Source organism: Abramis brama (assembly GCF_963993115.1).
Source record: "Abramis brama genome assembly, chromosome: 13".
Taxonomy (NCBI): Eukaryota; Metazoa; Chordata; class Actinopteri; order Cypriniformes; family Leuciscidae; genus Abramis; species Abramis brama.
In genome coordinates, this window is record NC_139975.1 from 8,252,000 (window position 1) to 8,276,143 (window position 24,144).

Here is a 24,144-nt window from a genome sequence, read left to right on the forward strand (position 1 = left end):
GACCCCGGTTAGGAGCTGCAGGGCCCGGTGTCGCCATACACACACACACAAATTTACACACGCATACACACACATACAACACGACCGCACAGATAACAGCACGTATAGCCATGCAGAGCTGCCATCAAGCGGAAAAAAACACAGCGAGAATAAATGAAAACTCCCCATTTGTCGTCCGAAAGAAAGCTCGTGCAATGATCAGCGGGAATCGGTTCAAGTTTAAAGGAACAAACCTGTTTATGGCCAGAGCGGTCCGCTGGATATTGGGTTGAATCCGAGTTAAATCCACTATCAGTAAAACAAAGAGGCGAAAATGTCCGGCCACTGCCGAAACAGGCCGAAGCAGCGCACCGAGGAGCACTGCGCATGCGCCGACTTTAAGAAAGGGAGGAGGGGTGGCTGAGAGACTAAAGCCATTGGATTATACTTTCATTAATGTGTTTCATTCATTTGAAAAGTTACATGGATCTTAGTAAATTACATTGAGTGGTTATGCTTAAATTACGACTTTTAACATAAATTACATAATATAATATATTATTATTAATTTAAATTAAATTAGTTCTTACTACAAATTAGTTAATATTAAATAAACAAGTTTATCAATAGCAAACCATGGTTAAATTGTGGTTACTGTGGTTTAGCAACCATGTTTTTGTTTTGTTTTTGTAAAACCATTGTTAATTTTTGTTTTTGTAAAACCATTGTTCATTTTCGTAAGGGTTTCTGTTTAATAATAGGCCCACTAAACAAACATAAAGACCTGGATCAATAGTCTTTGCATGAGATGACACTGATGTAGCCTAAATGTAGTGTTGGCGTATTTCTTAGACTCAGATTGTTTTGGAAAAACATTTAAAAAAGCTTTCTTTTCCTGATGCTGACCAAACTCCAGACAGATAATGGGAGTTTCAGGAGAGAACCCGACCGGCGCTATGACAGTGAGTCACGGGTTGAAGGGAGTGGTGATGTGATTGTGGATTGGATGTTGTAATGTTGAAGCCGCCTTACAACTCTGAACCCTCATTCACCGGCTTATATGCGAAACCAAAACCATAACAATGGTCTAAGGTAGACCTGCTCTTGAATTTAAAGAGTGCACTGCCTGGAAACGCTTGGAAATGAAACTGGTGAAGTTATTGATTTGTGTAGCTTATCGACAGAATTGTTTTTGGACCAAAATGGATACACCGCTCAGGACAGTTTGACATTTGAAGAGTTTTGCAACTCACTTAATGTGATCTGGTTGAGGTTCGGGTTTGTCATCATGGATGACGGAAGCGCGGAGACTGAAGCGCTCATCGGGAGCTCGAGTGAAGATGTTCGGTCTCACCTGGACGGAAGAAACGCTCCTGCTGAGTTCAAAGTTTACAAAAGGAGATGGTTCCTCTTATTTGTTCTCTGCCTGCTTAATTGTTCTAACGCAATGGTAGGTAGGCCTATGTTATAACCATTACAAAGTCAATGTCAAAACTGAAGTTTTAGTTAACCAAAGTGATGCTAACAGAAATTTCCACACACGAAATGTCCTTAATGTTTCTGGTCTGTATACGATTCATGGGTGCACGTTGTTCCAAAAACTTTGTTTGTCTTCGTAATCTTTCATCAAAATGTTCTGCAAGTAGAAATATGCCAAAAGAATTGAATTGATTTCTGAAGATGGAATTGCTAAATCTGAATTACTCCGCCTCTACAAACAACTTTCGTTTTTACTGACATCACGAAACCCCTCATCCAAGGTATCACAACTGGTTTACTTTAAACACCCAATGAAATTAACATTTAGGTTTTGTGGCCTTTAGTTTATGTCTACACTAGCTTTGTACTCATATTTAACAAAACTCAATTTATCTTTTTCTTCCTGTAAAATGACAAAAAACATTGATGACTCATCTTGAATTCCATACTTTTTTGTCCAATAAATGTTAATGTCCCTCCCCCTGATAACCACCTGCCTCTGACTTGCAATAGCAAGTAGCAAATCATGTTTCTCAGCTGTGATGTAAACTAGGCCTAAACCATATTGGCATTTTCTGTTAGGCTCATATATGCAAAAACTGAGTCAGTTAATCTGCATATCATATAAATTCAATTAATACATCTATTGATTTATTATACCTGTTGCCGCTCAACTCGCCCCATGTATCCAGTGTTGAAACGATTTAGGAAATGTTCACACACTCCACTAGGGGCTTCAGTCTACAGGGTCATAACAGGGTCTTCCTAATAGCCCAGCTGTAGTAGGACATGGATACGTCCCCCTGAGGCTATTATCTCTGAAGAGGGCGTGTGCCAGAAAGGGGCTTGTCAATCTTAATCACGCACCCGTGGCTCCAGTGGGACTTGTCGTTTGCACGGACACCATTGTATATGTGTTAAAAGGCCAAGAGATCCAAAGCTGTTCATCTGAAATACGAGAAATGTACATCGTGTCTTGGCACACTGTGTTAAAGCTTAGCAGATGGTGTAATTCTGGGTTTATTTAAAGATTACAATCTTGAGGAAATCTGATAACAGCCTAAACCTGTGGATGTGGTTCAGAAGTGTAGTCCCGTGCATGTGTTAAGAAGGAATTTGAAAGTACAATCAGCAATGGCAGTTCATATTAGGAAAGCATCTTGTGTTACACAAAGTGCACGAAGGATTTCTACACTGACTGTGAAAAAAGCATCTATGCATTTGAATTAATGCGAAACAGCATCCCAGTAAGTTGTGCAGTGGTGCATGAAACGACTGTATTGTGTTTTGGGATCAGCTGACTGCCATCTGTCACGCTGCTGCGTACATAGTATTCTTCATAGCAAACAAATAAAGGATTTTGTGTGCAACAGTGTAAATGAACAATCAAAAACACTGCAAATGGTCTCTGCACTGCAAATAATGCTTTTCCAGGGTGTAAAGTACTTAAAGTGAACATGAAACAGAAGTTGCTATAGTCTTTTTTTCGCTGTTCTGACTTATATCTGAGTCAAGCGGCTTCTCCAACAAGAAAAACTGTGGGACGGGACTTGATTTTGTCCATTTGGGAATTGATTGGATGTTTGTGGTTTGCTATTGCTTGATGTCGTGTGAGTGACAGGAACTGCAATATTCCATAAAAACAAGAACCGTCCATTTTCATTTCTTCATTACAACTCTAGTACCATTAAAAGCGGATACTCGTGTTACTAAATTACATTCCTAAGGGTAGTCTACTTTTTTTATCCTTCAAATCCCATATTCTGACCTGAAGTGTAATTTCTCAGTACGATTTGAACCCCTGCTGCTCATTCACACTGTGTTTGTCATGTTTAGCTCATGTGAGGGCCCCTTCTGACCTGTGGTTTCTGTTTTTTGCAGCTTCAGCAGTTAAATGTTGAACTGAGACTTTGTGTCATATGAGCAAGCTGTTCCCGTCTCATGCGTTTTATCAATTCAGCCGTGTCAAAACGGCAACAGAAATAAAGCATTGTCTTATATGTTGTATTGTTGTGAACTATGCATCTGTATAACTCAATGTGCAGCTAAACCTTTGTTTTTATTGTGTTCTCCACAGTCGTGGCTGACCTTTGCACCCGTGGCCGACCAGACAGCACAGTATCTGCGGATCTCTCTCAACCTTGTCGACTGGCTGTCGCTAGTCTATGTAGTGGTTGCCATTTTTTTCAGTTTCATCACAACATGGGTACTGGACACACTTGGACTGCGCTTCTCGGTATACAGAGCCATATTACTCTCTACCAAAAGACAATAAAGAGAATATAGTTAAAGGGATAGTTCACCAAAAAATTTAAATTCTTTCATCATTAATCACCCTCAAGTTGTCCCAAACCTGTATGAATTTCTTTCTTCTGGCAAACACAAAAGAATATATTTTGAAGAATGTCAGAAACCAGTTGAAGAGTTGATGGGGTTTTGGAACAACTTGAGGGTGAGTGAATGATGACAGAATTGTCATTTGTTGGGTGAACTATCCCTTTAAGTTTTGTTTACCATCTGTTATAGAACAAAAAGGACTATTTTTTAAAGTTAAAGTTATTGTTCCTACTGTAAAAGCCATAGTAAAGCAATAATGCATGTCTTTTTTTGGCAGTGTTGACTAATATCACAGTTAATTGTAAATATAATTGAAGTATTTGTGGTATTTTGGCCGGAATTTTGGTTAGGCCTACCATTGTAGTGTGACACCATGCCATATTTAAAAAATGATGGTTAAAGTGAAGGTCATATAATAGTCTGTAATAACTGATCATAGAGTTTTCAGTGAAATTACAGTGAATTTGTCCAAAATCTTTTCAGTTTTTTTAAACACATTCCTTTAAACTTACCGACGGCACTTTTTTCTTGAAAAAAGTGTTATTGGTCCAGCCTGCGACCCACTTCTGACTTTTAAAGTTTTCTCAAAAGTTAGTGTACTTGTCATTTTGTCAAGTAATGCAAAACTTCATTATGTAAAATAAAATATTTTAATATAATATTATTTGTGTTAACAAAAGATTAATCCATTTTATCCTATTTATTTATTTTAAACATTTATTATTATCAATTATTATAACATTTAAAACATCATTTCCACTAAAGTTATTAAACACAGTACATCATTTGGGATGTGGTGGGAAAGAAACTGGTGAAAATGTTCATGACATATAAGAAAAATGACAGATTCTTCCTGTGGTGGAAAGTGAAAGTCACACAGAACACGTTTTCCATTCCACTGCGCTACTTTTCCATTGTTTTTCAATGTAAACTAACTAGACTGACGTCTTTAACCATTGTACTCACGTCTCGTGTCTTTTGCAGCGTCTCGCGCATGTTTCTAGACTGAACTGTTTCTCGCATTTTTAACAGCAAAAACGTGTCCTGTGTGAACAGGCCCTTATACTTTTAGTCCAGTCATTTTATGAAAAAAGGTTGAACAAATTGCAACAGAAGCAAACTCAACTATCCTCAATATGTCCTGAGTAAGGAAAAAAAGTCCAGAAGAATCCCATTAGGGGAAAGTTTCGAAAAAGACCCAAATATATCCTATTCATACGCCTATTCATTCTTTTGCTTACGTGAATAGGGTAAAAATGTTAACCTTAAGATATCACCATAACAATTACTGTGTTGATTACTTATATCAAGACAAACAAAAATGGTATTACAAGTTTTTTGATATTGTTTGTTAACATGGACAAACGGTGCATAATCTAATTACGTATGTGCTAATTTGCATAAAAACCACAACAGATCTAAACATTGGGTATAGCCAGGTGAAAATGTCTTGTTGAATCTTGTTGACAAATAACAGTAAAATACTTAATATTAAGGTCTGAATTGAACCCATTTAGGCTACCCATGAGCATTAATACATAGAGGCAGGAAGAAGTACTTTAAACCAGGCTTTATTAATTATTATTGCAGAGATGGGGTTTGGGGCTGGGGCCGTGGGACTGTTTCTGGGGGTTCACTTTTTATTTTACCTACCTTTTGTCTTCTGCATTCTCCTTACCATTGTCTCCTGTTCTTCCCTCAGACTCGTCCCCCAGAAACAGTCCCACAGTCCCAGCCCCAAACCCCATCTCTTAAAAATTAATAAAGGCTGGTTTAAAGTACTTCTTCCTGCCTCTATGTATTAATGCTCATGGGTAGCCTAAATGGGTTCCATTCAGACCTTAACATTAAGTATTTTACTGTTATATGTCAACAAGATTCAACAAGACATTTTCACCTGGCTATGCCCAATGTTTAGATCTGTTATGGTATTTATGCAAATTAGCACATCTGTAATTAGATTATGCACCATTTGTCCATGTTAACAAACAATTTCAAAAAACTTGTAATACATGTTTTGTTTGTCTTGATATAAGTAATCAACTCAGTAATTTTCATGGTGATATCTAAAGGTTAAATTTTTTGCCCTATTCACGTAAGAAAAAGAATGAATAGGCTTTTGTTGCAATTTGTTCAAGGTTGACCCCCATTTTGGCTTAAAATGACTGGACTATTTACTTTCTTCCTATCTTCTGAAACAGCTAATCATGGGCTCCTGGCTCAACATGTTGGGCAGTGTCCTGCGTCTCGTTGGCGTGCTGAAATGCATCCCAGAGCGGGCCGTGTTCCCTATGGTCATGGGCGGCCAGACGCTGTGTGCCTTCGCCCAGCCGTTGATCATCTTTGCCCCCACCAAGCTGGCAGCTCTCTGGTTCCCCGATCACCAGAGGGCCACAGCTAACATGATGGCTTCCATGGGTAACCTATTCACCCACAGCTCATGTTTTACATGGTATTCATTTCCATGTATGTAGAATGCTAATATTCTTCTCTTTTGTTCTCCAGCAAATACTGTTGGGCTGCTCTTTGCGAATATCTTCTCTCCCATGATAATTAGTTACACCAATAATCTTGTTATGCTGGTAAGATCGCTTAAGTCAGAGCTTGGTCACAAACGAATTTCAATTCTTGTATGATCTCTAACAGTCCCGTCGTCTGTCTGGGTTGTAGCTCTTTATATATGCCATACCTGCCGCCGTAGCCTGTTTCCTAGCAACAGTGGGGATCCGTGAACGCGTTCCCCCGACACCCCCCTCCGCCAGCGTGGTGACCTCCAGCTCTGAACCTTTTCTACAGGGGGTGAAACTGGTACTACACACACTTCTGAACAAACTGACATGGCATACAGATCTCACAACAACTCTTTACTGCTTGACTAATTAGCATTTTTTAAAAATGTATGAAACAGCCTCTGATTAAATGTGGCATTTAGTTTCCTTACATTTTGTAGAGCTGTCTGAAATTCACTGTATTCTGTCACTTTTATTTCCAGCTACTGACGAACAAAGCATATATGGTCCTGCTGGTGTGTTTTGGTTCAGGAATAGGAATATTCACTTGCTTTTCCACCTTTCTGGAGCAGATACTTTGTGTTAAGGGCTACTCAAATGTAAGAACCCAACACAGCGTTATTGCCAACACAAAAACCCACATGTTTACCTCAAACTCTAAAGCCAGCCTGTTCCATAATATTCTGAATGTCTAAAAACATAGGGTGCATGTCAATCAGGGCACTGATCAGAGAGTCGGCCATTTTAGGAGCTGTCGCAATCGCGAAATCCTTCCAGTGCATTGGCACGTTCGCTCCCTAAAATGTACCGCAAAAACCAGGGAGCATTGATGCTCATTACATTCCCTTACCGGAAATGACGTCTCATTACTGGAGCGCAAAACATAAAACGCACCAGCCCAGTCAATAAATATAATGACATGCCATAGAAGATTAAAAAAGACAAACCGTTTTATATGTCATCATAAACACACATCGCTAGACAGGTAGTGAACACATCTAGTTAACATTTACAATTAATATTCGGCTTAAATGTTGTAAGGATATGTAACAGATCAATGTGTTTACACAGCATAACAAATAAAATCAAAATCGCTGTACATAGTCAAATTGAGTAATCACTGTCCCAATGTGTAATCTGGTGCCCAGATTCTTGTACACACGATATACTGATTCATGAGCTGATTGAGACGCACCCCTCATAATAAACATAGATAGATAGATAGATAGATAGATAGATAGATAGATAGATAGATAGATAGATAGATAGATAGATGAATTAGTATTAGTAGTGTTATTATAAGTAGCGTTAGCTTTGTCGAGTCAAATTAACTTTGTCTCTGCATTTTTAATGTGACAGGACTTTGCAGGACTGTGCGGTGCAGTTTCCATTGTTTTCGGTGTTCTGGGCGCCTTTCTCCTGGGCCTGTACGTGGACAAGACCAAGCATTTTACAGAAGTCACTAAAATAAACATGTGTTTGACATCTCTGGGCTGCTCTGTTTTTGCTGTGGTGAGTATAGCGAATGATCCCAGTGTTTTTAATGAGTGCTTGGCCTGAGATGTTGTCGTCCTGCTGTCCATCAGGTTTCCCAGTTAAGTGAGCAGAAGTTGATCATTGGTGCAGTATGTGCGTGGTTCGGTTTGTTCGGGTACTCTGTATATCCCATCGCCATGGAGCTCGGAGTTGAATGCTCATACCCTGTGGGTGAAGCAACATCCTCTGGATTGATCTTCATATCTGGGTAACTTTTGTTTTGTTTTTTAAACCAATGCTGTGGCTAAACCTCTTCTCTTTAGCTCTTTATTATAGACTAAACTGATGTGTTTAATGTGATGTTTAATCAGACAAATTCAGGCCGCCCTCTATATGCTGCTACTTCAAGCTTTGGCCAAACCAATAGCAGATTCTTCATTATCCGTATGTGCAACTGGAGTGGATGCCAATTTGAGCTGGACAGGTGAGTGATGCACTTATTTGAAATGATAACACACTGTTTACTGAAAGATAGCATGCCATGCTCAGTGTTCACTGTGCAGTATGCTGAAAAAGCATGGCAGTATTCCAATGGCGATTAGTTTCCTCCCTGCACCGAGTCATGATGCTTTGCAATTCTTGTGTTGTTGGTTAGTGCACTATTTTCACTTCATCTTTCCAGATAAACCAAACGCACTGTGTGGGTACTAGGGAAAACATTTAAAATGGGAACATGTCCAAATTAATCCAGCCTTCCGGCTTTTCCTGGTCGCTTGATGCCTTGATGAGTTAATGATAGAGTCGGGCTGAGCTCCAGGCATTAATTTGTTTTTCTCGCTCTCTCTCTCTTTCTCCTATTTGCACACTCTCACACAAACACACATTGATAGTGCCAGTGCTGGTGATGGCAGGCCTGTGTGCTCTGAGCACCTGCTGCTTTGTTGTCTTTTTCCACACGGATTACCGGAGACTCCGCGCGGAAGCCACAGCCTCACCAAAGACAGTGACAGACCAGTCAACAGGAGAAGACACCTGGGCAAACAGCACTGATGCATAAAGAGACAGGCAGAGAAACCACAGATGAGTGTTTACGCACACTTTAAAAAGACTTTTACCTCGTTAACACTGAAAATATGTGCCTTAAATGCTCAAGAAGTGGTACCATCCATAAAAACCATTAAAGAAACGGAATAGATAAAGGTACAAACTTTAAACCAAGACCAAATGTTTTATGCAATTTTAATCTCTATGTATAAATGTTTTTATTGCATTAAAGGGTACAGAAAGATTTCTAACTGTTACACTTAAAGGCATTATTATTTTTACAATATAGTTATTTTATAAGGCAAGTTAGCAACTAAGGCTATTGTTTATTTTATGAAATTAGAGGTATATTTGAGTGCAATAAAATGTCCATAGAACTGACTTTCTACCTTAAGAGGTGAAATAAAAGATTGATGGGTACGAGTAACCATTCTGTATATCGCTATGCTATCATTTAAACTATGGTATTGTTGCACATGTTACAGATTTATGCAATACTCAATTTGTGTGGTCAAAAAGTTTTGTATGACTGCTAAACTGTATATTTGACCATTATCTCCTTCACTGCAAGTTTTGTTTCTCAAATAACTCTATGGTGTTTGTCTTCTCACTCAGGTGAAGTAATATCCTTTTTAATCAATATTTCATGGTAAATTTATTCATTTAGCAATTAGCCATGTAACAAGCGTGATAATGTACAATAAGATAAGGTGCCAAGGACCCATTCAAAGCACATACTGTGCATGATCTCTTACCAAACGTCTATCTATTTCTGCTAACTTGACCAAAGCATTTGCTATTTTTTTGTTTGTATGTAATAAAATTAATTTTATACAATCCAGAATACTGTTTTTGGGGAAAAAAAGTCATTGTGCACTCAATACACACCTCTGTCTATTATATTTTATCTTAATCGTATGAAGAGTTCACAAAACAATTGTTAATCATACCCAAAGAAAGCAAACGTCCATCCACAATGATGTTAAAAGTTTCATTTTCTGTTTACACTGTTAAGAACAATCAAACATCATTGATTTGACATGGATTTGCTTTTGTAAAATCCCAATCACTATTTTCTAATCCACAATCTGATATGGTGAGATGCATGCAAGAACAAAAGACATAAGCAGTCCTGTTTTTTTTTTTGTATTTTTGTAAAAAAAAGAAAGAAAAGAAAAGAAAAGAGGAAGACATTTCATCATCCAGGATATGGCATTACATTGGCAAAAGACTTCAATCTTCTTTACAAAGGCAAACCTTTGATAATGCAGAATCACTTGTAACCCAACTCGACTTCCATTTTTCAATCAAAATGACATAAAACACATAAAAATACAGCCGAGTAGTTTCATACCATGGTTGCTTGAGTAAAACAAAACTCGGTTTTCTAAACGCTGGGTTTTTTAAAAAGATCAACACTTACCACAGAGCAAATGACAATGGATAAAAAAACGAAAAGAAACGACAAAAAAAAAAACACTACAGAAACATCAAGGGCCCCAAAATAAGTATGATATTTCCCAATATCACTACTAAAGCAAGCCATCTCCAATTATTCCAATGGATGTCACTAAACAGGCAGGTGTGACAGTCTGAAGTGATGCATTGTGGGATCTCAGAGCTGAAGAGCACAGAACTGCTGGTAAACAGCCAGGATGTGATGGTCGAGCTCAGCGGTGAACAGCAGGTTCTCTAGGGTGCCCATATACTGCTGGATGATCACATGATGCTGTGGGTGACAATGAAGATTGAAGGCAATTAATAAGGGCTGTTATATGACCAAAAAAAAAAAAAAAAAAAAAAACCCCAATATAGATAAGCAAACAAATGGATCAGGACTACCATGAGAAAGATCTGCTGCAGCCTCTCGATGCAGTTCTTGTACCAGGTGGTGTTGATGTCTACGCCGCTCGTTTCACAGCGAACCAGGTGCTCTGTCAGTAACATAATGAAGCGCTGAAAGAGAGAGAGATAAAAACAGTTCTTTTGTCATCTCTTAGCTCCAGGCACATATCATAATGAGGCACATATCATAATGAACCACAAAAGGCAAACTAAGAGAGAAAGACATGAAAAGAATGTAACATGTATTCTCTCCTGACAAAAAAGACTAAGGTGTAAAAGGGGTTATGTCATTACCAGGGATGCATCTTTTGCAGCTTTATCATTTTTTGAAAATGTAAAAAATTGTGTACCAACAAAAAAGGTAGAATGGATATGCATTGTCAAGGGCGCACCTGGAAAATGACCAGGAAAAGGTTCTTCTGTTCGCTCTGGGCCGACTCGACTTTCTCCTGCAGCTTCTCGATCTGTTCCTCCAACTGACCCTCCTCATCCTCACTGTTCTGTTTCTCCATGTCTTCTTCATCGCCGCTATCCCGCTGCTACAGAAAACAAAAACCTCCTCAGATCTCAGGAACACACTTGGCTCCAGCCCAGTAGTTAGTGAACATCATTCAGTTCCAGGCTTCATGTTAGTGGAACAAAGCAGAGCTTTTAAAAGGACCCACACATACTCATATTGACTTGTTACAAACAAATATTCTAACTGTTTGTTTGTTTGTTTATAGTTTAACGCCATGCCAGCTATCCTGGCTATATTCACGATGAGGAAGAGATTAAAAAAAGAACGATTACAATTTTATCTTTTGTAGATAAAACTTCTAAAACTAGATTTGGTCTTTCTTCATTAAAAATGTATTCATGAGAGTCAACTGAAAAAAATTATTCTAACAGAGTTCAATCTATCACAGTCCATCAAACTATACTTCAGTGATAATGGATTCTGGCACGAGGGACATAAAGGAGGATCGTCCATTAACAGAAACAAATGAGTTAGTCTGGAGTGCCCTATTCCACAGCGTCTGCAGGTAATATGATCCCAGCAATTTTCAAAATGATTTTACACCAACCACAGGACTGATTTTGTAAAGTTTTTTGTTATACACTGATCTCATTCAGCTTGCCATTTCTTGCAGAGATAAGTATCTTCTAAAATAAATGAACAAAAATATTTTAGAAATAATGGTGCAGAATCATTTTGTAAACATTTCCTTGTTGTTTCCCTCAAATTATTTATGAAGATATACTTCAATACAGTGTACTTCAAAGACTTACTGTACTCTCCTCGATAAGCAAATAAATACAATTAAAATGAATATATTGGAGCACAGGAAAAGAGATTTTGTAGTCTTTTACTTTTAAAAATGTACATTTAAGAAATGTAGTAATTTCCAAAGGACTAACTCTGCTCTCTCAAATTATATACATACTTAGCTTTGATAAATTTTATAAAATAACAAATATAAATAAAATAACATACAGAATAAAACAAATATAAAAAAGGTATATATATACACAAATGAAAAAATATGTAAAATAAAAACAAAAGCACTGCCAACCCAAACCCAATTTTGAAAGCAATAAATAACAGAGTTGCATAGTGTGAGATTTGAAACCCATTTACTAGCTATTAGAAATTTTAGTTAGTCTGACTGGAAGTAGTTTTGGGATAGTAGTGTCTAGGAATCTCGGTAGCATGTATAAAACAATAAAATAGACATGTTGTCTCAGGGACGTAAAGGACTCAGCACTGTGGCTAAACATTGTGACTGACGTGACCAGAAGTCAAATTTCCAGTTGTCTGTCTTGTGTATTGTGTAACAGTTACTCGCAGTTATTGTTGAATGAGAAAGTCTGTTGGCCTTAGGCCGTCTCCAACGGTATTAATACAGCAACCAATGTAGACATATCGGATATTAACTGCCCTGCCCAAACAAATGATGCAACTTAAACCCTTAAAAAAGTAACAGCGAGGACAGTCAGTCCTAAAGATCGGAATTGCGAAGCCCATGTACACATGTGACTTGGCAGTCAAAAGATGTGTTTTTCTTCTACCTTTTTGTTCTGTTGCTTCTCCAGCTTTTCTTTTGCCTCATCCAGCTCTTTCTGGATCTTCTGCACGTGCTTGTTCATCTTCCGGATGGTTGAATGAAGAATCTCCCACACATAAAACCTGCATAGGCCCAATGAAGGTAAATCAATTCCAGCTGCAGTCACCTCACCTGCACATGTAAGTGTGTCTGAGTGTGCTCTGAGGTATACCTGGTGAAATCATGAGCCATTTCAGGAGAGAACACCCAGTTGGCCACGGCCGCACAGTCCACGATCTGGGTCCGAATAAACTTGTCCACCAACACTGAGATCATCTGAAAGAGTACATTCACGACATGAGCTTCCACAGATGCCACGAATGACATGCAATAAGACAATAAAATATGAAGTCTGAATGATCCTACCAGTGGGTGGTTCTTCCAGAACTCGTACAGAACCCGGAGGATGTGCAGTTTCCCCTCATCACAATCTGTGAGGGCCTTCAAAACCTCATGAAACCTGAGAGAGGAAAGAAATGTGCCCATCTTCGTTCACGAGAAGAAAACACCTGAGCATTTTACAAGCTTTGATACATTCTCAATGATCTGTGCTTTTAGCAATTACAGGCGCCTTTTGTGAGCAGAAGGAGAGGGAACGCGGAGCCAGCCGCTGGCAGGCCTGTGTGGGGTTTGGCAGGAGTTACTCACTTGGCCAGGGCACTGAAGGAGTGACTGAAGGACTTTGCAGCCAAATGGAGCAGCGTCTGCAGGAACACTTCAATCTTTAGAGGGTTGAAGCCATCGCCCTCATCTGGACAGAGAGGAGAAGTGTGGTTAGATACAGAACACCACACATTTACATTCACATAGGAGACACTTATTCAAAGAGACATTCTGATTCAAAGGAGGAATATCAAGCAATTGTTCACAAAAGCCAGCAATACTCATAGCACACATTGCCAAGTTCGAAGTATAATGACATAATTCTTTCCTTTTATGGCTAAAAGCACTTTCTAATAACCTAATAAAGTCTGAATGTTTTTTGAATGCTTTTAGAATCAATCTCTTATGCTCTCCAAAGCTGCATTTTTTTATATATAAAATTGGAGCACAATAAACATTTCTTATCATCAATGTTGATACTTTAGGATTCTTTGATGAATAGAAAGTTTTAAAAGAACAGCATTTGCTTGAAATTCCTAGTGCTTGGTGCACACTTCAAATACACTGTTTACAGAGCCTCAGGGGCAGGGGCTCAAATGTCTATCACTATGGAGTAATTCCATTAGAATAATCACTACAGTAATTACATTTATAGACCCATTTTATATATGACATTGCAGACATTGTAAATCAACTTGAGTGGTCTCAGTTATGGAACTACTAAAATAAATGTCATGTATTTTATTTGTACAATAAGCAGAATAATTGCATCAACAACAAAAAATGTAGAGATATGGTAAGAAAGCATGAAGCTCGCGGTATCAGAATGCCAGTCGAGTCCAAATCAAGACGCAACGCGTTGTGGCAAAAACACCTCAAATAGTCTGACGGCAGATCAAAAATTAAGTAAATAAATGACTTTCAAGTGATTCGTTACAAAAGTGTGCATCAAATATGCTGAACAAAAGCTCAAAAGTGCGTGTGTGACATGCTAGAACAGACCACGTTGGTTCTCACACATCACACACGGGCTGTGTCCGAAATCGCCCCCTATACCCTTAAACTGGGCACTATTTGAGGGAACAGCCATTTATAGTGGTGTCTGAAACCATAGTGGATGTTATCGAGTGCACTCATTTAATCCCACAATGCAAAGCAAAAACAAGTGTACAACTGTTTTTCGCTCAATGGCAAAAGAATACCCTAAATGCACTGTGAGGGTCGTGCCGAATTAATTCCTGAGTCTGACCAGAAGATGGCGCCCGCAGCTGAATCATCCATCCAGCTATTTTTCAAACCGAAGGTCCAATGTGGCTACAGTGTAATATTATGCAGGTATAAATTCCTTTTTAATTGATTATTAAATTGTTCAGTTAAGGTTTATATATAGTTTCCATGAGAGAGTTTGCGAAGTTTCAAATGATTATTAGAACGCAGGCACAAACCACGCAAAATCAAAAGCCCTTCCGGTGCACTTAGTGTCTGAAATTCACTCACTTGTTTTCATCAAGTCCTTCAAGTGGACTATATTAGTGAAGTAATGTAGGAAATAGTAAATGAGGGTATGGGGGTATGGGGGTATGGGGGCGATTTCGAACACAGCAAAGCACATTTCAGATTCTTTTCCTTTTATTGGCAGTTGGCAAACCCACTTGAAGGTGCACACCGCCACCTACTGCACAACACCTGAGTGACAGCTGACAAAATAATGGATCGGCTCAGGACAGTTGATACCAATCCTTGAGATCGGCTCGGGACATCCTTAATCTATTTAAAAGGAAATCTTACTGACCACTCATCTGCCACAATAATGCATTATGTAAATACATCATAAATATATTGTTAATTAAGCACATCACAAATAATTATATAACCTTTTAAAAATCAACTGATAGCCCTAGACTAATGATGTAAGAGTATGATTGGCAAAGTGACTTGTGCACTAAACCAAAGAAAGACCCACCATCATCATCATCCTGGTTGGGATTAGGGACGTCTTTTAGAACAATAAGAATCTCCTCATTAGACGCCCGGTTTTTGATAGCGTTACCCACTGTAGTTGTCACAGCAAATCCTGGTAATGAGGCTAAAAAAAATAAAATAAAAATAAAATAAAAAATCACATTAAACAGCAATATCACAACTGTACTATAATATTACATAATATAGCTGTTAAAATCATTGTAAAACTTGCTGGTTGTCACTGGTTGAGAATGTAAAATTAAAAAGATTGAAGATTTTGTTTCAGTGCAAAAATGCATACACATAAATACAAATGTATGCTTTAAATCACAGATGTGTTCATGCATCTGAACATACAGCTGCTCTCCTCTCCATATTTATAGAAGCACACAGGGTCAGCAGGGATCAGGACAGAGAAACTTGCAGGAACAATATCCACTATCCTCTGATGGTACGACAACCTGCAGGTTTATAAACCAAGGCTCATTGTTAATAAACAGCGCAACATGTAGCAGCTATTATAAAACGCTGCAATGCAACTGAATAAAAATGTGTGTGTGAAATTTACCTCATACACTTTTCCAAAACCTCTTTAACAAACTTGGGTTTGGGCTTTTCAAGGTCTTGAGTCAAGCAGTCAGCCCTGAAGAGATCATAGTTCAATGTTTCAATACAGTGTCTTACACACAGAGACAACGCACAGCTTGTACAAATATAAGAGAATCAGATCAATGCGATTCCCAGAAGTAAACAGCTCATCCTCACCAGTCATCCCAGCTCCATCTGAACTGGAAGTTACTTAAATGATGCGAGAACCAGTTGATGAGTCTGAAAAGCAGAATACGTTTCTCAAGTCAATCTGAGGCTGCTTTCACACTGGCAGTTTAGTTTGATACAGGGCACAGTTCACATGTAAAATTGATAATGTAAAAGCTGTTATGCGGACCTGGGAGCGCACCGAGGTACCGAACAAGAGACTAGCTGTAAGAGGTGGTCTGAGTTTGGTTGCAACGGAACTGTGACACGATTCATGTAAATGTGAAAGAAACTGGGAGTGGACTCAAGCGCACATTTGTTCAGGAAGTAACGCAACCTGCGCATGCCAGTATGTAAGGGATGACAGATAATTTACCTTGGATACAAGCAAGAGTGAGCTACAATGTAATTGTGCAGAATGAGTCCAATCCGAGGAGCAAATGAATGGTTCGCAATCAGCGGTCTCCTCAAAAGAGTCCGTTTGCAAGCAGCAGAAAGCCGCCTTCATGCAACGCACATACAGGAGAAGCAAGTGTCGTTCACTCTGCTGCGCATATGACTAATTTAATTTTAAAAATAAAAAATACAATACATTGACCTGCTATTTTCTATCATGCACATTTGTGATGCCGCAAGAATTTGAAAGAATCAAGTGAGTGTGAAACCAGACCAACACTGTGGGGGACGCCAGAAACAACTCAGATAGCAGCAAACGTGCCCGTGTGATGGCCCCCTGAATGTTGCTCAAATTTATTTTTACTGTAATACATTTTTTTAATGAGGATTTACATTCAAACGCTGTCATCATAGTTTTACACTTAGAAAATTCAGCTGGATAACTTTACTTGCCTAGATTTATTGAGATATATTATTTAAACCAATGTAGTCAACAAATGTGAGTGGTTTAGCCATCTATTCAACCTCATATTCGGACCCACCGGTCTATACAGGTTGTGTTCATTGTGTCCAGCCTCATGTACATCATTTCTGTGGCTTGAGCGAGCTGAATAACGGCAGGTTAAAGAAAACTACAGGAGCAGGGGACACTCATCCCATGTTTACACAAGTCTAAACATGGGTCCTCCTGTCAGAGCTGAGGCGCAATATGTAGGAGGAATCAATTAATAACACAAATTCACATGACTTTCAGTCAGTATGAAGGATACGACTTGTGGTAAAGAGCCCGGCTGTAGTTTGCAGAGCTCAATGAGTAACGCAGTGTACATGACATCAATGTGAGGAGGAGTAGGCAGCTGGAATAACTCGCCAAATATCACCTACAGAGAGATACAGATACAGCATTACACCAAAACAACAAATCCAAGTCCCATATCCAAGACAAATATTTTGCCACATTATCAAATAAAAATTATCAGCATCACATTGCTATTTACCTCCACAATATGGTAGTTAAGGGGTATCTTGTTTTTTCCAGGGTAGCTGAGCAATTGGGCAGCACTGTGAAAGAAAAAAGGGAGAGGGAGAGGGAGAGGGAGAGGGAGAGGGAGAGGGAGAGGGAGAGGGAGAGGGATTGAAGACCAAGTATGTAGACTAGGTTTCAAAGAAACAAAATCAATCAGCAAATGCAGATGACTGACCAGGTCTTCCTCTCCCTCCAGTGAGACTTGATGATGCAGTGCAGGTTCTCCTCAATCACAAAGCGCTCGACTGAATGACTTCCTGGCATCACTGGCCCCTGACAACAGATAGACAGACATTAACACCAGTGTTGTAGTCGAGACCAGCTCACTCGAGTCCGAGTCGAGACTGAGACCAGAGAGGGTCGAGTCCGAGTCGAGACCGAGACCAAAGAGAGTCGAGTCCGAGTCGAGACCGAGACCAGAGAGAGTCGAGTCCGAGTCGAGTCGAGACCGAGACCAGAGAGGTTGGATAACCTAAGGTTGGGTCTAAAAACCAGACCTAAAGATATCTATATAAGGCAGACATTTTCAATACGTAGTTGAGCTAGAGGCTCCACATCACATCTGACCAGGCTCCTGCTGCATTTGCGTGGCGCAAACGTTAGTCTCAAGTCATGCGCAGTTGCGCACAAGAAAGTCAGCAATCATTGGACGTTTCAATCAAACAACAATTTAAAGAAATATTAACATACAGTAACAATCATGAAATATTTTGAATGGGACTCGAGTGGACTCTGGAATAAGTCCGAGTCCTAATATGTTCGAGTACGAGTCAATTCCGAGTCAAAATGCACACGAGTCCATGACAAGACCGAGACCATTAAAATATGGTCTCGAGACCGAGACCGAGTCCGAGTCTCGAGTACACAACACTGATTAACACACTTACACATACAACTAAACACAACAGCATCAACAAGAACATGAATGTAATAATAAACTTAAACTTAAAATAAATTAAAATAATAATAATAATATAACTGTTTATACATTACCGTTAAAAAGTTTGGGGTCAGTAAGATTTATATTTTAAAGAAATTACTTTTATTCAGCAAGGGCAATTAAATGAATCAGCAAAACATGTATAATGTTACAAAGGATTTCTTTTTCAAATCAATGTTGTTCTTTTGAACTTTTGATTCATCAAAGAACTAAACAAAAAACAATATCTCATGGTTTCCACAAAAATAATAAGCAGCACAACTGTTTTCACCAGTAATAGCAACAAATGTTTCTTGTGCACCAAATCAGCATATTAGAATGATTCAAAAATAATTCATTTTTTTCTATATTTCTGATCAAATAAATGCAGCCTTGGTGAGCATTATGGACTTCTTTCAAAAACGTTTTACATCTCAATTCCTAATTTCTAGAAACCCAAAATAATATTAACCAATAACATCATAGCCTAACAATCCCTATAACTTTCTCCTGAATTTTTGTTTCACTTGGTAATGCATCAATATTATGGAAGTTAAATGAGCAGTTTCATGTTTTTAAGGTATAAGGCCCTTTTTCCTTTGATATTCAATTATAACTGAATGTAAAACCATTACTGTACCTCTGGGGCATCAGTGTAGTCAAACATGCGGAAGACAACGTGAGGCATGGGGTAGACAGCGTCGTCGGAGTGGGCTGGAGGTGTGAAAGGGGGCAGGTTGTGCTGCAGGGCTTCACACAGCACACTGTCGAATGCAATATAAGGCCGCAGAATGTGACGCTCCTGCCAGCGGTCCTTCTTCAGCTTCTGCACCTGGGCCCAGAGACAGTCCAAATACTACAGAGAGAGACACAAAGGACATTCATTTAGTAAAAAGAGAGCATCGGTTCTCAATTTGTGAGTTGCAGGTCTGTTCTGAAAGGGCCACTGACAAATAATTTCGCTTATTAACTGTTAAAAGGGAAGAGAAAGCGCTTTCCATATCTTTTGTTTGTTGATGTCAGAGGTTATCAAGCTTTTAATCAAATTCTACGGTGCTTTGTAGAAGCTAGTCAAATTAGACAGAAGCCAACATGGACTGGCTGCAGGATGTTCCCATCCTCAAAATACATGATCAAAACAAAATACAACTCAGATTACATTAAATACAGGTTATTCGTTTTTATTGTGTTGTGTCACCACTTTCTGTCCAATGTCCTAAAGTAAAACCAGTTAAGAACAACTGTGACTGGCATTTTGTTAGTGCTTATAGTTAAAGTGGGGGGCCAGGGCTGCATTCCAGTCCACTTTAAGACACACACTTGCAAACTTCCCTAAGCACTTCCCCTCGGGGGAATCCCTGCCGCCATTTTGAAGTGCGTTCCACTTCATGAAGTGGATGAGGGGAGTTTATATGGACAGACCCTCGTTCCTTCAATTTTGACCGAGGGAGCGGGTCTACTTCATATGTACACTTCAGGCAGCTCCATATATCACAATGCAACAAGATTGTGACGTCAACACATATTGCGTTTAATTTACCCCACCACAAACTCTTACCCTGGAAGAGTTCTCGCGAGAGCACAAGTTGAATTTGCTCAGCGAGTTACTCTGGCGTCGAGTAATGATGCTCATTAAATATGCCCTTGTATCCAAGCTGCACCAATCACATCGGGTTATCTGATATAGGCGGAGGCGAGCTAAACCGATGACGACAGCGCTGTGACGTCGAAGTCATTAGTAAACATTGCAAGATGGCTATGGATGAACACCAGTTGTTTGAAACGGCTTTGGCCGCTACAATGAACGAGTTAGACTTGGCTTTTTATCTAAAAGAGGAACAGAAGACGCCGCTGGAATCGTTCCTTTGCAAGAAGGACGTTTTTGCTATTTTGCCGGTAGAAGATTCTAATCTACCAGTTAGCTCCGCTGGTAACTAAGCGTATGGGGTTTATTGTTGTGATTGGTCATAGTGTTATCCAATTGCGTGCAGTGAGATTTTCAAATGCAGGCTTGGTGCCGCCCCTCGAGCTGACCGATTTTCATTAGTCGACGCCAGACCATTAATCTTTCAGATTTGGGTCTGGATTTCCAAGCTAACAAATTCTATAATATATTAATTTTTATTTATTTTTTAATTAAACAACTCAAACAGACATAAATAACACGTTCCAATTCAGCTATTGCAAAGGTTCCGCCAGGAGTGGGCACTCATGCAACGCAAGCAATGACGTACATCCAACTGAACGAGACGGAGGGAAGTTAGCGAGTGAAGGGCATGACAATTTTGGACTGGAACGCAGCCCTGGATGAAGCCTGTGGTCTGACTCTCACCTCTTCCTGTGGGTGGGGCTTTTCTGCAGTCCACACCTGCAGCATGGGAACATGAATCTTCTGACGCCGCCTGTAGCAAAACCCAGATCATGACATTTCACAGCAGACTCCTTTGAACTCTACCAGGATAACCACATTTTAGCTGTCAAACCTCATAATAATTGACAAAATTATTTTTGTAATAATAATAAAAAAAAAAAAAAAAGTTACGGACTGCAGCTTTAAGCTACAAATTAGTAGTTTTAAAAAGAACAGGATATCAAAACTGGGACCTTTTCCATCAGTGCACATTACAAAGGGACAAAGAAACTTGCTTATGTTTTTAACCCTATAAAACCTACTGTATCATATTTGATACGCACATTTCAAAGGCTTCTAAATTATCAACATGATCAAAACCTTTTGTCTGCAATCTGACACATGATTTATTTCGTCTGATTGATAGTTAACACTTTTTAATACTTACTGGGCTAAAGCAACTTAGGTTTGCTTGATTATCCATACATAATTATTAGAAAAATCATGTTAAAACATGGCTATCAAATATGAAACATCTGGCTGTTGAGGAACATTTCTTAGTAACAATCTCTCAATCATCATTACATTTGCTTTGCATTATTGTTTTGACCCCACAATAAAACCTACAGAGCTCTGATCATAAAACTATTTAAATATCATATTAATATGACACATTATTGTAACTACTGATATTTATATGCATTTTATGCAAGTAGTCTGCTATTCTGTTATGAAGATCCTATTGTTTTGCATTAAAAGTTTTTTCTTCTGAGCAACATATTCTTTTTTTTGTATGTATATATATATATATATATATATATATATATATATATATTTATTTATTTATTTATTTTTTTTTTTTATTTTTTTTTTTTGTCTAAATGTTTAATAAACTTTTATTTATTTTTAAATATTCATTTCATATGTCAGGCTTTACAGGGTTAATATCATAGCCTAACATCAAATCCTGAAGTTCTACATTATTTCCCCATAAATATTACATCTCATGCCAATGATGCCATCTTTTCATGCATTTTCGTATACCGTTAATACATGTCAAATGGGAGAAATGATACAGGTGAAAGAGAAACCTACTTTAAATATCCCTCGATTTGGTTAAACAAGCGATCCATTTCCACATCCTTCTTCTCGTACAGCTCCTTGCCAACCCAAGGCAGACTGGACAGCACAACGTACACATACCAGTCAGATCGCACCTGTAAGGACACATCTGTTAGCCTCACGATTATCTATGAACATGATCTGCAAGGCAGCCGGAGGTCACGTTTACCTGTGGTATGTCTTCTTCCTGTGTGACACTGACAAAGTTCTCAAACATTGCAACCATGGAGGGAGCCGCGATGACGTGACAGTTCACCAGATCACTGAGAAAGCGCACCTGGAGAGCACATGGGAAATTAAACACCATCAAAAGTTATGATTTTTTTTAAATTATAAAGGCTAAACACCACATACCAAGTAAAGAGCCTCAGTGTAAAGGTTTGCTTTTAGTGTCTCCTTGAGTTGTCGTATCATGGCCTCCACAAACTCTCCTCCAAAGTTGTAATTGCGAGCATTGAGAAGTCCAACCAGAGTCGTGTAAACCGTCAACTTCTCCGGCAAAAGCCTTGCACTATGCAAAACAAACAAAATGTGTTATACAACATCCGCTGCATAGTGAGATTCACTTTTCAAGCAAAATGAAACTAAACTGCATATTTAAAGAGTAGGTCGCTTACACAGCACATAGGATGCGCAGGATTTTGCTTTTATAATTAGGGAGATCCGCCTCCAGTACACCAGCAAGACCCTCCAAATTGCTTTCTAAGGAGGACGTACTCTGGAAACATACACAAAAAATATATATTAATCAGTTGTCTTAAAAATTGTAATTAATGTAATTTAAACAGCACTTCTGCATAATAAACAAGGCATGTGAGTTAATACCTTCTCTCCCACACGACATATCAGCGACTCCAGACGGTCTTCAATCTCAATGGGTTCAGACGTCCTCCTCCGTTTGTGAGGCTGGGAGCCGGCTGGAATGAAAAAGTGAAGAACATGAACATATTTTAGGTATTTATTAAAGTGACTATATTATCCTCCAACAAGGATTTAGGTAGATTTTGTAATTAAGTTAGAACTAACATTTATTTTCATTCAACAAAGCGAACACTGTTAACGGCCAATGTAGATAATCTAAAAAGAGCCACCTATTGTCCGATTGATTATTATTGGTTGGTTGATATTTCGGTCAATAAATGACTGGAAAAGTTGTGATAGTCTTTTCTTCCCTATTTGTAACGTATATGTGATTTGCTATTGCTGTGATGTCATGTGAGTGACAGGTTGTCCCGCCCTCACGCCAGTAAACGCGGAGAAGAGAAGTTATTTTGATTAAAGATTATGAGGGCACATGAATTAATAAATAATAATAATAATAATAAGGGCATGCATGAATAAATTATTTACATTTATAAATGATATTGTAATATTAAAAAACAAGAATAGTCAATTTTGAATTTTTTACTGACATTTTGTAGTAAAGGTTTAGGGATGCCTTATTGCAATGAGGTTGTAGGTTAAAATATAAACATTTAATGCTTAATAAAAGTAATATAAAGTGCAATGACATGGTATTGAGAAGCACAAAGTATTATTATATACAAAAAAAGTACTGGCTCTGCTGGAATAATGGAATTTCAAATAGAATACAATCCAATCCTACTATTGTCATTATGTTTTACAGGAGATTTGCATATTATTATAATCAAGTTCAAAGAGCTTTGTTTATCTGAAAGCTTCCAATCTGCTTAAAAAGTAAGATGTAACTGGTTACTTTGGGCTTTTTTTAAATGCAAATGTACTTAATGCAAATAAACAGACTACAGAAACCAAACACTACACCCTTCGGCTGCCATATTATAGTGAGCAAGTATTGTATTCGCATTCATAACAGTAAACAAAAAAAACACAATATGAAAATTGCATAAACACACACATCTCTGTCAACGTGCATGCTAACACGCTAACCACTCACCATCACCCTCATCGCTGTGCCTTCGCCTGGACATTTCTCAAGTTTAATATTTAAACTGTTGAAAGAGTATGAAAGAAACACAAAGAATACACTTTTTCAAAATGTTATATATCCACTGAATTGCGCTCAGTAAAGCCTGTAGCTTTGAATGATATCAGCCGTTAGCCACACTAGAAAAATAAAAGCGGTTTGATTTAAGGAAAACACATCCGGCCTAGCAGCTGCGTCAACGGAAACACGTGTATTGTTGCGACTCGTGATAAGAAGTCCGATTCATTTCCGCGAGTCGGTTCTTTCGAGCAGTTCGTTTTCATAGACTGTAATAAAAAAAAAT

The 24,144-nt window shown here is 38.6% G+C and overlaps 3 protein-coding genes across 3 annotated transcripts in view; 1 reads left to right on the plus strand and 2 right to left on the minus strand.

Annotated features, from left to right (window-relative positions):
- Positions 1-347, minus strand: part of pcgf3 (polycomb group ring finger 3) — a 44,246-nt gene extending 43,899 nt beyond the window's left edge. Inside the window, exon 1 of the mRNA XM_084133143.1 lies at positions 234-347. The gene's annotated coding sequence lies outside the window, so the exon portion shown is untranslated. The remainder of the gene's footprint in view (positions 1-233) is intronic.
- A 625-nt stretch (positions 348-972) lies between these two features.
- Positions 973-9,669, plus strand: slc49a3 (solute carrier family 49 member 3). Its single transcript, XM_084133600.1, has 10 exons — positions 973-1,429; positions 3,536-3,694; positions 5,997-6,213; positions 6,301-6,377; positions 6,466-6,603; positions 6,788-6,904; positions 7,665-7,817; positions 7,892-8,049; positions 8,153-8,265; positions 8,672-9,669. Exons 1-10 carry the CDS (start codon positions 1,268-1,270, stop codon positions 8,836-8,838), a joined length of 1,461 nt encoding a protein of 486 aa, XP_083989726.1. The 5' UTR covers positions 973-1,267; the 3' UTR covers positions 8,839-9,669.
- Positions 9,670-9,974: 305 nt separating this feature from the next.
- ncbp1 (nuclear cap binding protein subunit 1) lies at positions 9,975-24,038 on the minus strand. Its single transcript, XM_084133599.1, has 23 exons — positions 23,811-24,038; positions 22,718-22,809; positions 22,510-22,610; positions 22,247-22,403; positions 22,062-22,169; positions 21,866-21,987; positions 20,753-20,822; positions 19,061-19,276; positions 17,677-17,774; positions 17,473-17,536; positions 17,245-17,355; positions 17,017-17,081; positions 16,088-16,150; positions 15,891-15,965; positions 15,680-15,783; positions 15,324-15,446; positions 13,406-13,508; positions 13,124-13,217; positions 12,930-13,033; positions 12,723-12,840; positions 11,063-11,209; positions 10,668-10,781; positions 9,975-10,554 (listed from the first exon to the last, which is right to left on the minus strand). The coding sequence occupies exons 1-23, from the start codon at positions 23,842-23,844 to the stop codon at positions 10,441-10,443; spliced, it is 2,397 nt and encodes a 798-aa protein (XP_083989725.1). The 5' UTR covers positions 23,845-24,038; the 3' UTR covers positions 9,975-10,440.
- Between the last annotated feature and the right edge of the window lie 106 nt (positions 24,039-24,144).